This window comes from Pogona vitticeps, chromosome 1 (assembly GCF_051106095.1).
Source record: "Pogona vitticeps strain Pit_001003342236 chromosome 1, PviZW2.1, whole genome shotgun sequence".
Taxonomy (NCBI): Eukaryota; Metazoa; Chordata; class Lepidosauria; order Squamata; family Agamidae; genus Pogona; species Pogona vitticeps.
The window spans coordinates 308,801,726-308,815,841 of NC_135783.1; the positions used below are offsets into that span (position 1 = coordinate 308,801,726).

General features: G+C 42.2%; 1 protein-coding gene and 1 long non-coding RNA gene across 2 annotated transcripts in view; one reads left to right on the forward strand and one right to left on the reverse strand.

Annotated features, from left to right (window-relative positions):
* The window catches only part of LOC144588688 (uncharacterized), a 17,095-nt gene extending 14,827 nt beyond the window's left edge, over nt 1-2,268 (reverse strand). The window contains exon 1 of the long non-coding RNA XR_013544347.1: nt 2,179-2,268. This is a non-coding gene — a long non-coding RNA (uncharacterized LOC144588688). The remainder of the gene's footprint in view (nt 1-2,178) is intronic.
* ACTC1 (actin alpha cardiac muscle 1) lies at nt 2,101-13,615 on the forward strand. The gene is made up of 7 exons (XM_020789397.3): nt 2,101-2,220; nt 3,699-3,847; nt 6,912-7,236; nt 8,065-8,226; nt 9,167-9,358; nt 12,240-12,421; nt 13,259-13,615. The coding sequence occupies exons 2-7, from the start codon at nt 3,719-3,721 to the stop codon at nt 13,400-13,402; spliced, it is 1,134 nt and encodes a 377-aa protein (XP_020645056.1). The 5' UTR covers nt 2,101-2,220; nt 3,699-3,718; the 3' UTR covers nt 13,403-13,615.
* Nucleotides 13,616-14,116: the final 501 nt, after the last annotated feature.

A 14,116-nucleotide genomic window follows, 5' to 3' on the forward strand; every position in this document is an offset into this window, starting at 1 on the left:
ATACATTTATTTATAGGGTGTGTATGATATTATCTTGCCTGTGCTCAGAGCATCTTATGGCAGTTTTATAAATGCTATTGTTCCCAAGGGGCTCACAGTCAAAACTACTTATAATCCCTCTCAGCCCTTCTCATGAGCAGTTGAACGAGGGGAGAGTGGGGTCATGCTACTGGCCCCAACCGCAACCCTAGATGCCCCATTGGTCGAATCACCATGTGCATGATGAAGATCTGGGAAAGAACATCTACACACGTCCTCTTCCAAACTTTGGCTCTGTGCCTGAAGGGCAGGGGGGCAGAAATGTACAACAAAGGCAGAGATGGGGAGAAACACTGCCTTTTTCTACTATCACTCCCAGAATTCCATGCTCAGGACTGCAATTGATATCCTGTCTGTGGGACAGTGGACACTGCAGCCCAAGAAATTACACTGCCCACTTTGAGGCAGAGCCATCAGGACAGTCTACTGGTTACTTCCCCATGAAGACACAGAGAAAGTTGAAGAGGTTTATTACCTCTGGTATTTACTGCTTAGTTCAAAGGTCTTCTTCGTAAAGGACCAAAAAAATATTTTTTAACATGGAGCTTGATTCTAGCAAAACAACTTTTTCCAACTAATATTAGCAATTCATGTTTTATTACATGTGCTCATGCATTAGATGTCACAAACATGAGTCCTGTTCCTAGGTAGCTCTCAAACATGTGCACTGGAGCAGCTATAACAGCCATTGCATGGTGTCACAAACATCCCTTCATTGGGTGGGTCATTCCTATAATGACAGGAATGCCTCCCATCACTATATGTAATATAATGCTGTTGCACAGATATGTGATAGAAATGGAGCATGGATCCAAGTAGAAACAAATCATTACCTGTGCATTTCAGCGACCCGAGTCATTGAAATCAAGACAAACAGATAGGATTGTGATAACAACATGTTAGAATGGGGCTTCACCAAGGTAGTAAGGGGTCCATTTGTTGTAGCTTTCCTGCTACACTGCACATCCTCTTCCTTTCTAGCTACTTGCAATCTAATTGAGAGTTAGGGTTTTTTCCGCAGATAATTTATGTTAGCTGTCCAGAAATACTTTCGTATCAAAATATCACCTATACTGGGAAAAGATTTGCTAAATCAGAGTAATAGTTAATAGGCTAAAGGCAAAAGATGTAACATTACAGAAATTCTATCAATTCTCACCATAAACACTTATGCAAACAAAGCCTTATCCATTTGGGTGGCATCACCTTCCACAAGACGCATTAAGAACTGAATATTAAAGATTTACAGTGTGAATGTGTACTGTAAATTTTACAAGGTGGGGTGAGGGAGATGCAAGGATATGTGATTTCTTAGTTTGTGACTTCCACCGAAGTCATCTAAGCTGCTGTTGCTGAAAAAGGACAAGATTTTTTTTTTGGTATTTTTCAGTCTAAATTTGTTTGTTTATTATATACCCCACCTTTCTCTTTGAAAAAGATCCAAGGCGGCTTGGGTTACACTATTATTATTATTTCCCCTTTCTTAGCTTCCTTGAGGGCAAAGGAGAAGCAGCCAGGGATAAACTGAAGGAATCAACAAATCAACAATGGAATCTCATATCAGACCCCTGGGTGTAAAGTGTGCTGTTAGGCAGACCCTTTTGTCATTTGTTTAATGAATCCATGGCTGCCCTTTTGAAATGTTAGCTCCTCTTTGTCCAGCTGCTTATTTCCCGCCCTGCAGTGACACATGCCAGACACCGTGGCAGCTAGAGCTTAATTCATTGATCTTTCGACAGTTTTGAGATTCTTTGGAAAACACACACATACACACCCGGACAGAGAAAGCTAGGCATTTCCATTCATCGATCTATAGGTTTCTTTTTAAAATCGCTTCCAGAAGTGGGTTGACATGATCTTCCTCCACCCACTCCCCATTTTAAAACGGGTTCCCCTATTTGGCCATCCCCTTTCGCTGCCTGGATGCAACCCCTTACAAGGGCTGTGGGGGCCCCCGAGTGTTTCGGCCGGCTGCGACTTTTTGCCTTCCCTACTCCATTAATGGCCTCACGGCTCCTCAATGGCGCGAAGGCGACCAAATAAGGGCAAGGTGCCTGGCATGTCCCTCGGGAGCACGGGAGTGACACGGCCACTCCGCCGGGTATAAATGGGTGGCGCTCCCTCCAAGTCGGGACCCACCTTGCGCTCCTGAGGATCCCGCCGCGGTGAAGTGCTGAGCTGGTGAGTACCGCAGCCAGGGGCGCGCTTCCCCCGCCGAGCCCCGGAGGCTAGTGGCCGGAGCGACGCCTGGCATTTCCAGGGCAGCATCCTGGGTGGCATTTCTGCTCAGCGTCTCATTCAGCTCCGATGAATGGTTCGGCTGCTTGCATCCGCGTGGGCGCTTGCCCGTGTGTGTGTGCGTGCGTGTGCAAGAAGGAGAGCGAGAAAGGCAGAGAGAAGGGATGAGATCGCGCTTGGAACTACATAGCCTGTCCGGTCTGAGCAAAAACCTGGGCATTTCGCCCCCGATCTAGCCCAAACAAAGAGGAGGAAACCTCTGTCGTTAGGAGATGCCGCCCCGTTGCTTCCAACTCAGACACGCGCTATATACATTAATGGCCTCCCAAAGGTCCTATCATTAATAGCCCTGCTCACGTCTGGTAAACTAAGGGGTCGAGGCATCTGATTTACGGAGCCAATCCCTCTCAGGTTAGGGATGCCTCTTCCCCTACGGCTCTCCGTCTTTCACTGTCTTTTCCAAAAAGTCTTGCGTTTACACGATACCTCTAATTTAGGGTAAACTCAATTTAGTCACTTTAGTTTCTCCTGAAAGGACTAGATCGGCTGGAGATTCACATCATACCTGCACGTGAGTAGCGCGCCGCGCAGAGATGGATCCAAGATTTAGAGGGTGTGCATCTGTCTGTCAAATGCAATTTCGAGTCGAGCTACAGCTCCCACACCCCTTTTCCCATTTCCTTGGGTTTTTGTTTGTTTGGTAACTATTTTTGTGTGCAGACAGGTGCCCTCCTCTAGACTTCACGACTATATAGAGTGCAACCGCTGACGTTTGTAGGTTTTTACTTTTCACCCTGTACCTTCTAGCCCTTTTCAAACCCCAAAATGTGCATGGGTTGGGTTGGGGTTTTTTTGAGTGGTGGGGGCAAGAAGGAAGAAAATCCCAAGAAATACTGCCTTTGGCGGTAGTAACCCCAATGCTTTTGAGAAGGCAAACACGCGCTCAGCTCGGGAGTTATTTTATTAATTGTTTATGTTATATAGGAAGCCGCTTAGAGTGGTCGCATAGACCAGATGGGCGGGATACAAATCAAATAAATAAATAAGTTGGGGCGGACGCTAGCCAGGCGTCGCAAAGTCGACGGAGCGGAGGAATTCAGGCAAGGCGACCAAGGAGGCTGTTTCTTCCTGTTCTCTCCCCCGTGTGTGTGTGTGTGTGTGTGTGTGTGTGTGTGTGTGTGTGTGTGTGTGTGTGTGTGTGTGTGTGTGTGTGTGTGTGTGTGTGTGAGAGAGAGAGAGAGAGAGAGAGAGAGAGAGAGAGAGAGAGAGAGAGAGAGAGAGAATCCTGCGGCTGGTCCTTGTTAGAAGAGGAGGGTAATCTTTTCAGTTCTGCCTCAGCCTCTACCCAATAGGCGATGCTGCCTGCCTCCCTCCTGCCCTCTCTGACGAGTCCCGGCGGTGCTCTGGTGTCTTTCTTTCAGCTCCCGGCCTCCTCCCCAAGATGTGCGACGACGAAGAGACCACCGCCCTCGTGTGCGACAACGGCTCGGGCCTGGTCAAGGCAGGCTTCGCGGGAGATGACGCCCCTCGAGCCGTCTTCCCGTCCATCGTCGGCCGCCCCAGGCACCAGGTGAGGCCCCCTTGGCTCCGGCCCGCCCGCCGGGAGCCCCTCTCTCGCGAGAGCAGGACCGACGGGACGGTGTGAGGGCGGCATTTTCCTTTCCCAGGCCCTTCGTGGACCCGCTTGCCGCGCAAGGTCAAACCAGCAGACGCCTGTGTGGCATCTCAGAGCCCTCATTTAGCCTGCCCTTTTCTCTGTCTGTCCCCTAAGCCATAAAAATACACACCCCACACACCTCATTGCAACAGTTTCTAAGTCCCGCTGGATTTTTAAATATATTAATTGGCAACCTTGTCTTCCACTGCCTTACGTTCAGAACTGCTGGATAGCTTAGGCGTCTGGTTGCGGAGTCAGTGGTTGGGAGCTGACCGGCTGGCTTCACTCATCAATAGGGTCCCTTCCAGATCTGCAGGTCTGTGATTATTATTATTTGTAGCAAAAACGGCAATGGAGTCTTGTGCTGGTCTTAACCAGAACCCACATCATCATATGCAGTGTGTTGTTTATATACACATCCACTCATGCATCCAGTGATCATTTGGTACAGGCATATGCAGAGGAATTCATAAAATACTGGCAATAGTAATTACACTAAGCCTTAAAAGCGTTTAAAAAGTAGTTACATCTAGTCATTTACAAAGTAGTGTTGCAGACCATACTGATAGGTTAATTAAAGCTCTTCTTTTGTTCTGCTGCTTCTGTTGCTTGAGTGAACTACCCTGCCATCTTTTCTTGTTCATCTCTCAACAGGGCTGGGGAATCTTTGACCCCTCAGGCTTGAACTTCAGCTGCGTTAGCCCTTGTCATTAGCATCTAGAGGGCTGCAGGTTCCCTACCCATCTCATACATCCTGGAGGAAATTAAGAGGTTTCTAGCCCACAGCAGGAACATAAGCGCATCACAAGAGAAAGTTATAAAAAGCCTTTTCCAAAGGTTACAGTGTCGGACTCCTAGATCATGTACTCCTTCATAGATATCCAATTGACCTGGTTGTACCATCAAGTGACCTTGGATGCTCTGAAAGCAGTGTGTCCAACATTTTTGCCTATAATCCTATGGAACCCATTTGTATCCCATCTGTCTTCCAAGGAATGTGGCCTGAAGTCATTCCATTTTATCCTCGCAACACATTTAGGAGATTGATTAGGATCAACCACTTGTACAGTTAGATAAATTTAGACTCTGGACTTAGTGGTGTTATAGGTCCTCCCTCAACAGATGGTAGTATGTTCATCTTCTTACAAATTCAACCCTACAGTATTTGAAGGTATTCCATCTCATTTTTTAAAACAAGGATACTACCTTATATTTCATATGACCAGTAGATCTCTGGTGCACCCAACTTGGGCAGCACTTGTATTGTGTTACCTAGAAAAGTACATAACTAAAAAAAGGTTGAACCCAGTTTTCCATGTACACGTCGAGCAGTCATTAATCTTCTACCCTACACTGGATATTCCCTCCTCATTCAGGCTTTCTTTCTCCTGACTGATATCTTCTGTTTTCCCCCCTTCTTTTTTACATTCAAAAATTACTTTATGTCCTGTATTTCTGTCTTAATTATGTTTCCCTTCTAACCTTTAGGTTCTTTCATTATTTTTCTAGCAAACAATAGCTTTTATTGGCATTCTCATAGTAATGATGCATCTATGATATTTGAAGTTCTTGCTTGTTATTAATTTGTTATATATTTCTAACTTCATTTGACTACCCATACTCTACACTTACCACTACAAATGGGCATCTCCTTCATCTTATTAATATCATAAATAAATATTGCCAGCAGGTTTCAGAAATGCAATATAATGGCTGATATCCTGTGGGAAGGTGTAACAAGGGTAGGCCCATTGAATCAGTAGAGATTTGGTGAGTCAGCTCCTCCATAAGCCCAGTTGATTCATTGGGCCAACTCTAGTTGTGACGTGCTATTGGATTTCAGTCTATATGTCCTTGCTTTATAAATAACTATGCTACTGCTGAGCTTTGCTGATCAGTTCCATGGATACAAAACCAAACCAGCTGAGCTGATGATGGCCCATTAAGTTCAAGTGAGAGAATGTTTCACATTCCAACTATGCCATTTAAAACTATAGAGATGAATAATGTTTAGCTTTGTTCCACAAATATCTGAGGATATTCTTATATCTAACCTCACAAACAGCAGTAGTTCACTTCAACTGCAACTAGCAATAATTTTTTAGTGTGTAGTAGAATACATTTTGTGTAGAACAGAAATGTTGGTCAAGAGAAATGTTTTCTTGAATTAGAAGTAAAAGAGTATTTTTACTGCAGATGTTCCTGCTGGAATAAACTAATGTTGCCCCCTGAAAGAATAGGTGACAATCCATCCTAAATGTGTTACGTATGTAGACTAATTTGACACCAATCATATTTTATAAAATCAGTGGTCCCCAACTGTTTTGACACCAGGGACCAGTTTAGTTGAAGACCATTCTCCCAAGGACTGCAGGGAGTACTTGTTATGCAGTAGGTTGTTGGAAGATAGCTTTGAACCAAGGTCATAAAGGAAATGGCGAGCAGGAGGTGAGCTGCAATTGAAGCTCTGCCTCCTGTTAGATCAGCAGCAGCTTAGAACCTAATAGGAGTGCGGGGTTCTATTAGATTCTAATGCCACAGGCACAGCTGGTCTAGCAGCAGCAGGAGGGGAGCAGGGAGCGAAGTTCCGCCTCCTGTCAGATCAGCAGCAGCATTAGAACCTAATAGAAACACGCTGACAGGAGGTGGAGCTTCGCTCGCTGTTCACCTCCTGCTCACCGCTCATCTGTCCTGGTGGCCCAGTCCTTCGAAGGCCACGGACCGGTATTAGTCCATGACCCTGGGGTGGGACCCCTATGTTAAATAAGCAAGATAAAGAAGAAAATAGCATCCTATTTACAAAGTGAATTCAGTGATATACTTAACAAGACGGTAAACTGAAATAATGTAAAGAGACAGATTTAAAATGTACCTCAATATTTAATTTTTGTCTGCTTGTTTCATGTTACAGTTGTCTGTTTATATTGCCCTATCTCATAATGCCTGGTCCTATCCATTTGCCTCCTCTGTACTGTAGGGTGTTATGGTTGGTATGGGCCAGAAAGATTCCTATGTGGGTGATGAAGCACAGAGCAAGAGAGGTATCCTGACCTTGAAATACCCCATTGAACACGGCATTATCACTAACTGGGATGATATGGAAAAAATTTGGCACCATACTTTTTATAATGAACTACGTGTCGCCCCTGAGGAGCATCCCACCCTCCTCACAGAGGCTCCTCTGAACCCTAAAGCCAACCGCGAGAAGATGACCCAAATAATGTTTGAGACCTTCAATGTGCCTGCTATGTATGTGGCCATTCAAGCTGTTCTATCTCTCTATGCTTCTGGACGTACCACAGGTAAACAGCCAGTTGGTTTTTCTGCTTAGCTATCATTTCTCTACAGTTTCACACTCTAAAAAACAACAACCTTAAATTGTAGATACATGACATTCCCTTGTGTTGTATATTACTCAGGATTCTAGAAATGTATTTCCATGTATTTCTGTGCTGAGTCACTAAATCAAATTAGATTCCCTTGTTTCATATACTCTTTGAGAAGCCTGATGGTTTAGTCACTTCGGTGTTGTGCTTTATAAAGACTCAAAACAGTTGTTCCAAGAGTGTCCTTGAAAAAGGATTTACATTCAGACATGCATGGTATATAATACATATTTAAGGGCATCCTGAGGCTTGCCTCCTTTTTCATCAATTAGTGTCTCCCCAATTGTTTTTCTTTTACTATGTGTAATAATATGGGGCTGCAAGATTGGTGATGAGATACTAAGAGAACTTTGGGACAAGAATACTCGTGTTCCAGAAAAATGCTGACGTAGATCAAGGATCATAGTTGACCCAGTATGTGGTTAGAGTATTGGACTAAGAGTCAGGAGACTTGGCTGTAAACCCTCACTCGCTGGCCATAAAACCTTCTAGGTAACCTTGTGGCATTCACAACTTCTGAGCCTAACTGACCTCACAGGATTATTGTGAGTTAAATTAGGGAAGAGCTTGATGTGTCCTTCAAGCTCATTGGACGAAAGGTGAGATATAAATATAATTAATTTAAATAAATGAAATACTCTTACAATTTGCCCAACTGCTTATTGAAAGGTCACATGACTTCTGAAAGAGTTGGTACTAATTTGCTGAGAGGCACGTTGACTCTTGACCATTTCTGTGTCACAGGTATTGTCCTTGATTCAGGGGATGGTGTTACACACAATGTCCCCATCTATGAAGGTTATGCTTTGCCTCATGCCATCATGCGCTTGGATCTGGCTGGCAGGGATCTGACTGACTACCTCATGAAGATTCTGACAGAACGTGGCTATTCATTTGTGACAACTGGTAGGTATCTTTATAAATTGGATGAATGCATACAAAAAAAAGAGAAAGAAAATGTTTGAAATGGTTTCTGATGCAAAAGCCAAGTTTCTTGCAGCATTCCACAAGAGCCACCACACCTCTTGTTTCATCCTCTTTAAAACACTTTCCCAGTGATTTCTTCTTGTGGTTTTTTAATTCATTTATTATATATTTCTAACCCACTATATATTAGCAGATATCAAAGTTGGGTACATTCAATAAAATCACATCAAAAAAGCTCAAACAATTTGAATTCTTTGAAACAATTAAAACCCTGTTGTGTAGCTATGTGGGCAGAGGGGAAATGGCATGACTATACAACAGCAAAATGTTGCTTATGAATGATTCCCAGCTTGGATTTCTGTACTAGTGCTTAGTGCACAACCAGGAAGCCAAGCAGCGACACATCAATTAACCACACTTAGTGGCAATTTGCCATTTTCTTGCCGCTGGCATAACTATGCAACATGATGTTTAAGTTTAATAATGAAACAAATAACAAGTAAACAACTGAGTCAAAACCAGCAAATGGAAAGATTCAAGACTGAGCTGTCATCTTACTATTTGCCAAATTTTGGATGAGCTTCCAGGTTTTTGTTTTGTACCGAAATAGAGGCAGTGTTGGTACCAGTTGGTGCCATGGGGAAGGCAATCTATATTTATTTTTATAGACCCTCTTCCTCCCTTAACCCACCAGACCTATCCAGTGGTCTAGTGAGGGGATGAACCCCCCACTCTCAGGCATGCTGGGAATCATTTAGGAAGACATATAGATATAGTGGTGCCCAAACAGAAGTCTAGGAAATGTCTCAGGGGAATCATAACATCTTTTATTGAGAACAGTACTCCCTAGTCTTTCTCATCTTCTCCTTGGCCTCTACTTTTTCTTTCCTGCCATGAGTTTCTGCATTTGCCTCCACAGCTGAACGTGAGATTGTCCGTGACATTAAGGAGAAGCTGTGCTATGTTGCTTTGGACTTTGAGAATGAAATGGCTACTGCAGCCTCCTCCTCTTCTCTGGAAAAAAGCTATGAATTGCCTGATGGCCAGGTCATCACAATTGGGAATGAGCGTTTCCGTTGTCCAGAAACTCTCTTCCAACCGTCTTTCATTGGTAAGTATTCTTTCCACCTGCAACATCTGTCTGTCTGTCTGTCTGTCTGTCTGTCTGTCTGTCTGTCTGTCTGTCTGTCTGTCTGTCTATTTTCCTGCTCAAGGCAATGTACAAGTAAAAATAATAAAAACAATAAAGCTGATAAACCACAGAATAATGGACAAGACAATCTGGGACAAACTACAACAAAACCAAGTTTTAAGAGGAAGATAAGAGTATTAAAAGTTTGGTATAATTGGTCTTCTGGTTCTGGGTTTTTTGGGCTCTTTGGCCATGTTCTGAAGGTTGTTCTTCCTAACGTTTCGCTAGTTTCTGTGGCCAACATCTGTGGCCGGCAACTGCTTAAAGGACAGTAAAGATATTATCCTAACCTCCTCACAGAAAGCATTCTACAACTAGAGTGGCTGCTACTCAAGAAACTCCTGTCCCTACTACATATTTGTCCTGTTTACAGAATCCTTCATGGACCAGTTTGGGGTGACTTTATGAGACCACTGTACATGTGCTTAATATTAACAATTACTAATGTCTTTATGATGGTTGGAATCTTATTTTATGTCAATACCCTTTCCAGTTTCCAATATATAGCAGAGATGTGAAATAACAGTGTTGTTTTAAATAGTACAGAAATTGGGAATTGGCTGTCAACATTGACTGAGTTCCTTTGTTGACATTGATGAGTTCCCATTACAAGGCAAAACCTCTGCATTAGTTGAGTGAAGCTGCTATTTTTAGTGTGAGTTTGTGTCCTGTGTAGAGTTACTGATTCTACTTTGACAAATGTGTGTGTCTAAGCCAAGTCCCTAATCGTTTTATCCCTGTGGTCCTTCTTCTCAATTAAATTAATGTTAATTAACCAGCAATGTGAAGTTTTATCTTCATCAGCAAAATGGCTAATTAAACAAAGAGGTAAGGACATAGGCCACCATCCCTGTGATCCCCATCCCTCTCCCCATATGTCAGATCCCTTGTGATCATCACTTAGAGGTGTCTGCATCTCTTGCCAGCTCACTAGTTTACATGGTGAGTGAGTATTATCATAAACTATTACATTAGCCCATGCCAGGAGTATGCATGCCAAATGTTTTTAAGACTAGAGTGATTGCATGCTATTGGCTGTACCACTTTTAAATATTGCATGGAATCACCACTTAGGAAGTGGTGGGTGCTCCAATGCTGGAACCATTCAAGAGAAAATGAGACAAACATATGTCAGATATACTTTGATTTGAATTCCTGCATTGAGTGACTTGATGACCTTATAGGCCCCTTCATTACTCTGTGATTCTATGGTATCAAGAAAGGCCATCATTCACCAAATGCTCATAAAATGAACATTCTGTTTGGCACTTTAAGTTTTAAAATATATATAGCCTGGTCTTTGGGGCATTGCAGAAACTTGTCCCCATTGATAAGATCTTTTAGCACTGAAAGTCAGAGTAGCACTCTTGATTATGTCAAATCCATTAGTCTGGTAATGTCAAAGTGGAAATAAACATAGCTGGTAAAAGACTGAGGCTAGTATTTTGTTTCTTGAACATGAAGAGAAGGATAATCACATAAGTCTCTGTCTCCTGCTCTGGTCGGCTCTTCGTTGCATGACCAGATGCATGAGCAGTTTCTCAACTAGTCCAAATAGGGATCTGGAACTGGAAATCTGTCCTCTTTTCCTTCATACAGAAGAGAAAGAGTATGTTATTGGATGACGTGGATGCTTTACCATCTTTAATTTCCAAAGGGTTTTCAGTAGCTAGTCAATAAAATAATTTGAAAGAAATTGAGATGCTGCTATAGCATTGCCTAGTAACTTCATCTTGTATGTCAGTCATTTCCAACTTTGAGTCCCCGGATGTTTTTGAATTAAAACTCTCAGAAGTTTTCACCACTAGCTGTGCTAGCCAGGATTTCTGGGAATTATAGTCCAAGGACAATTGGAGACCCAAGTTTAGGAACCACTTCTATATGTGCTCCCAAGATAACTTACAAGCCTCCAAAAGACCAGTGTAAGTTCATGTTTCCTGATACCAGTGTTTGACATGACTGAGAGGGTTATTGCCTCCTTCTCTGCCAAATAAATCTGATGGGGACAACAAGTGCTAAAATACAAGTCTTGTGTGTTTCAATGCAGTTGTCCATCAGCTGCTGCCTTGGTTTGGATCATGTTTCAGTTCACTTTAGGAAGCCACCTGTCAACTAATATATTGGAATGTCACCCATGAATTGTTCCTTCTGATGTATTTTCTCCTGCTGCTCACAGCTAAGCCCTTGCTTATCCATCATCATTTGTTGCAATCATAAATAAGACCTCTGCACCTCTCTCCCTTTTGCAATGCAATGGCAGAAATCATTCCACTCTGTAGTGAAGTCAATCTCATTGATGCAACATCTAATGAAATGCATTGCAGTCCACAAAACCTATATCAAACTTAGTTGCCACAAGACGTTTTACTGCTGTTTTTTTAAATTTTACTAAGCATGCCAAGAATGTATGTAATCAGTGATCACGTTTTTTATAGTGCCTAGAATTACGTATTTATGGTTTCAGTGTTCACAGAAACATACATTATGATGTCATTACAGGAGAGGAACATGGACTAAGCTGGCACTGTGCCATGTTCTCAGACCATTCATTGATCAAAAGATTAAAAAAATTCACTGTGGCCTCTAACGACTTACTCTAACTTAGATAATTGTCTCCACTTTCCCCCATTTTATGGCAAAACAACTGGACATCTGTCAAAAGCATAGCTAGATTAAATAAATGGATTATTATGTTCTTGGTGTGTTTGGTGGCTAACTTCTACTTACTGATAATGTCTTTTGATGCTTCTTCTCCAGCCTGTGCCTTCCAATGACTAATCAATTTTATTTTCATTCCAAGGAATGGAATCTGCTGGCATTCATGAAACTACCTATAATAGCATCATGAAGTGTGACATTGACATCCGTAAAGATCTGTATGCCAACAATGTACTCTCAGGTGGTACCACCATGTATCCTGGTATTGCTGATCGTATGCAGAAAGAAATCACTGCATTGGCTCCTAGCACAATGAAAATCAAGGTGAGAGAATATGTTGGAAGTTCTGGATTGAAAATTAAGATGCTATTCCATGGTCCCCAAGAGAGCATCCTGGAAGCCATAGAACCTTTTTGCATTTCCCTCTCAGAAATATCTTACCTGCAGTTGTAGGAAAAATCTGTGGCCAATTATACTCTGACATTGAAACCCTAGTGTTACAGAAGGGAAAGGTATGCAAGGGACATAGCTGGAACAGCTGTTTATCAACAGGGCATGTCTCTGATAGGAAGGGAAGGGGAGACTAAGCCAGCTCTACAGCTGCCATAGTTTAATTCCCACCTGTTGGTAGAAATTAGAAGGAAAAGATTTTTTTTAAGTACAAAACATTGTAGAAAGTGAAATAAAGAAGGAAAAAAAGACATCCCTTCCAGCTTCTGACCCACCAGTGCAAGCAGATATGCCATATGAAAAAGACATTTCCATCCCAGGTTCTTTCCTTACCTTCCCCATAGGATTGCTTTGTCCCTGTTAGAATAAGGTTGAGAAATAATAACTTCATTCAAATTTGAAAAAAATTACTGTATTTTTCGCACCATAAGACGCACTTTTCCCCCACAAAACGGGGGTGGAAAGTCTGTGCGTCTTATGGAGCGAAGAAAACAGATTATATTTTCCTGTTTTCTTCTAAAAAATTGGTGCGTCTTATGGAAAGGTGCGTCTTATGGAGCGAAAAATACGGTATGAAGATTGTGTGCTAACACTTCACAACTGAGGATGCCATTGCTATCAGATTCAACAAGATGAGCACAGTTATATGGATTAGAAAGCCAGCATTAATACAACTTTCATTCAAAACATGGTTTCTTTTCCTTCCTTTAGATCATTGCCCCTCCTGAGCGGAAATACTCCGTCTGGATTGGAGGCTCCATTTTAGCATCTCTTTCCACCTTCCAGCAGATGTGGATCAGCAAACAAGAGTATGATGAAGCTGGTCCATCTATTGTCCACCGCAAGTGCTTCTAAGCATCTGTCTATCCTTGCCTCCACTTACTTTCCACTCAGGATGATGTGCTTCTTGAAATCTCTCTCTCTCTCTCTCTTTTCTTTTCAGTAATCCTTCCTGAACTTGATTCAGTTATTGTACAGTTTGTTTACACACACCCGTGCAATTTATTTGTGCTTCTTTGAATATTTATTGCTTTATAAATAAACAAGATCTGGGACTTGCAACCTAAATATGCCATTCAGTTTGATTTCTTTTGTGTGGACATACACGATAATCCAAAACCTTATTAGTAATAAATCTTTCTGACAGATAGTGTCAAAAACATCATTGTCCTCTGGAGAGATCCTGTTTGGTGGAACAAGGGGCCCAGCCTCTTATTATTAATTTAATCTGTCTGTGCATTTCTGCTCTACTTTTGAAACTTGAAGAGCGAAATATTTGATGTTAATATTTGAAAAGCAGTAGCCTGGGGAAATAAATAAAACAGGACAGTAGTGACAATTTGTTTTCCATTAAATCACTCAATTTGGGGGGGAATAAATCCCCAGTGGAGCTCAGTGTAATCTAAGCATTGAAAGCATAACTTCCGTTCAGCAAGCTGAGTTATGTTAATATGATCAGCAAGTTACTTATAACAAATTAGCTCAATTTCTTAATCCTTCAAACACCCATCAATTATTTTCTTAGGGCAGGATATAGCAAAGAAGAATACTAATCTCTTCTGACAAATT

Excerpts from the sequence above, each read along its gene's own strand:
- ACTC1 (XM_020789397.3), top strand. The coding sequence starts at position 3,719 with ATGTGCGACGACGAAGAGACCACCGCCCTCGTGTGCGACAACGGCTCG. Across the intron at positions 3,848-6,911 it reads TCGGCCGCCCCAGGCACCAG|GGTGTTATGGTTGGTATGGG; the intron begins GTGAGGCCCCCT and ends TCTGTACTGTAG. Across the intron at positions 7,237-8,064 it reads TGCTTCTGGACGTACCACAG|GTATTGTCCTTGATTCAGGG; the intron begins GTAAACAGCCAG and ends TCTGTGTCACAG.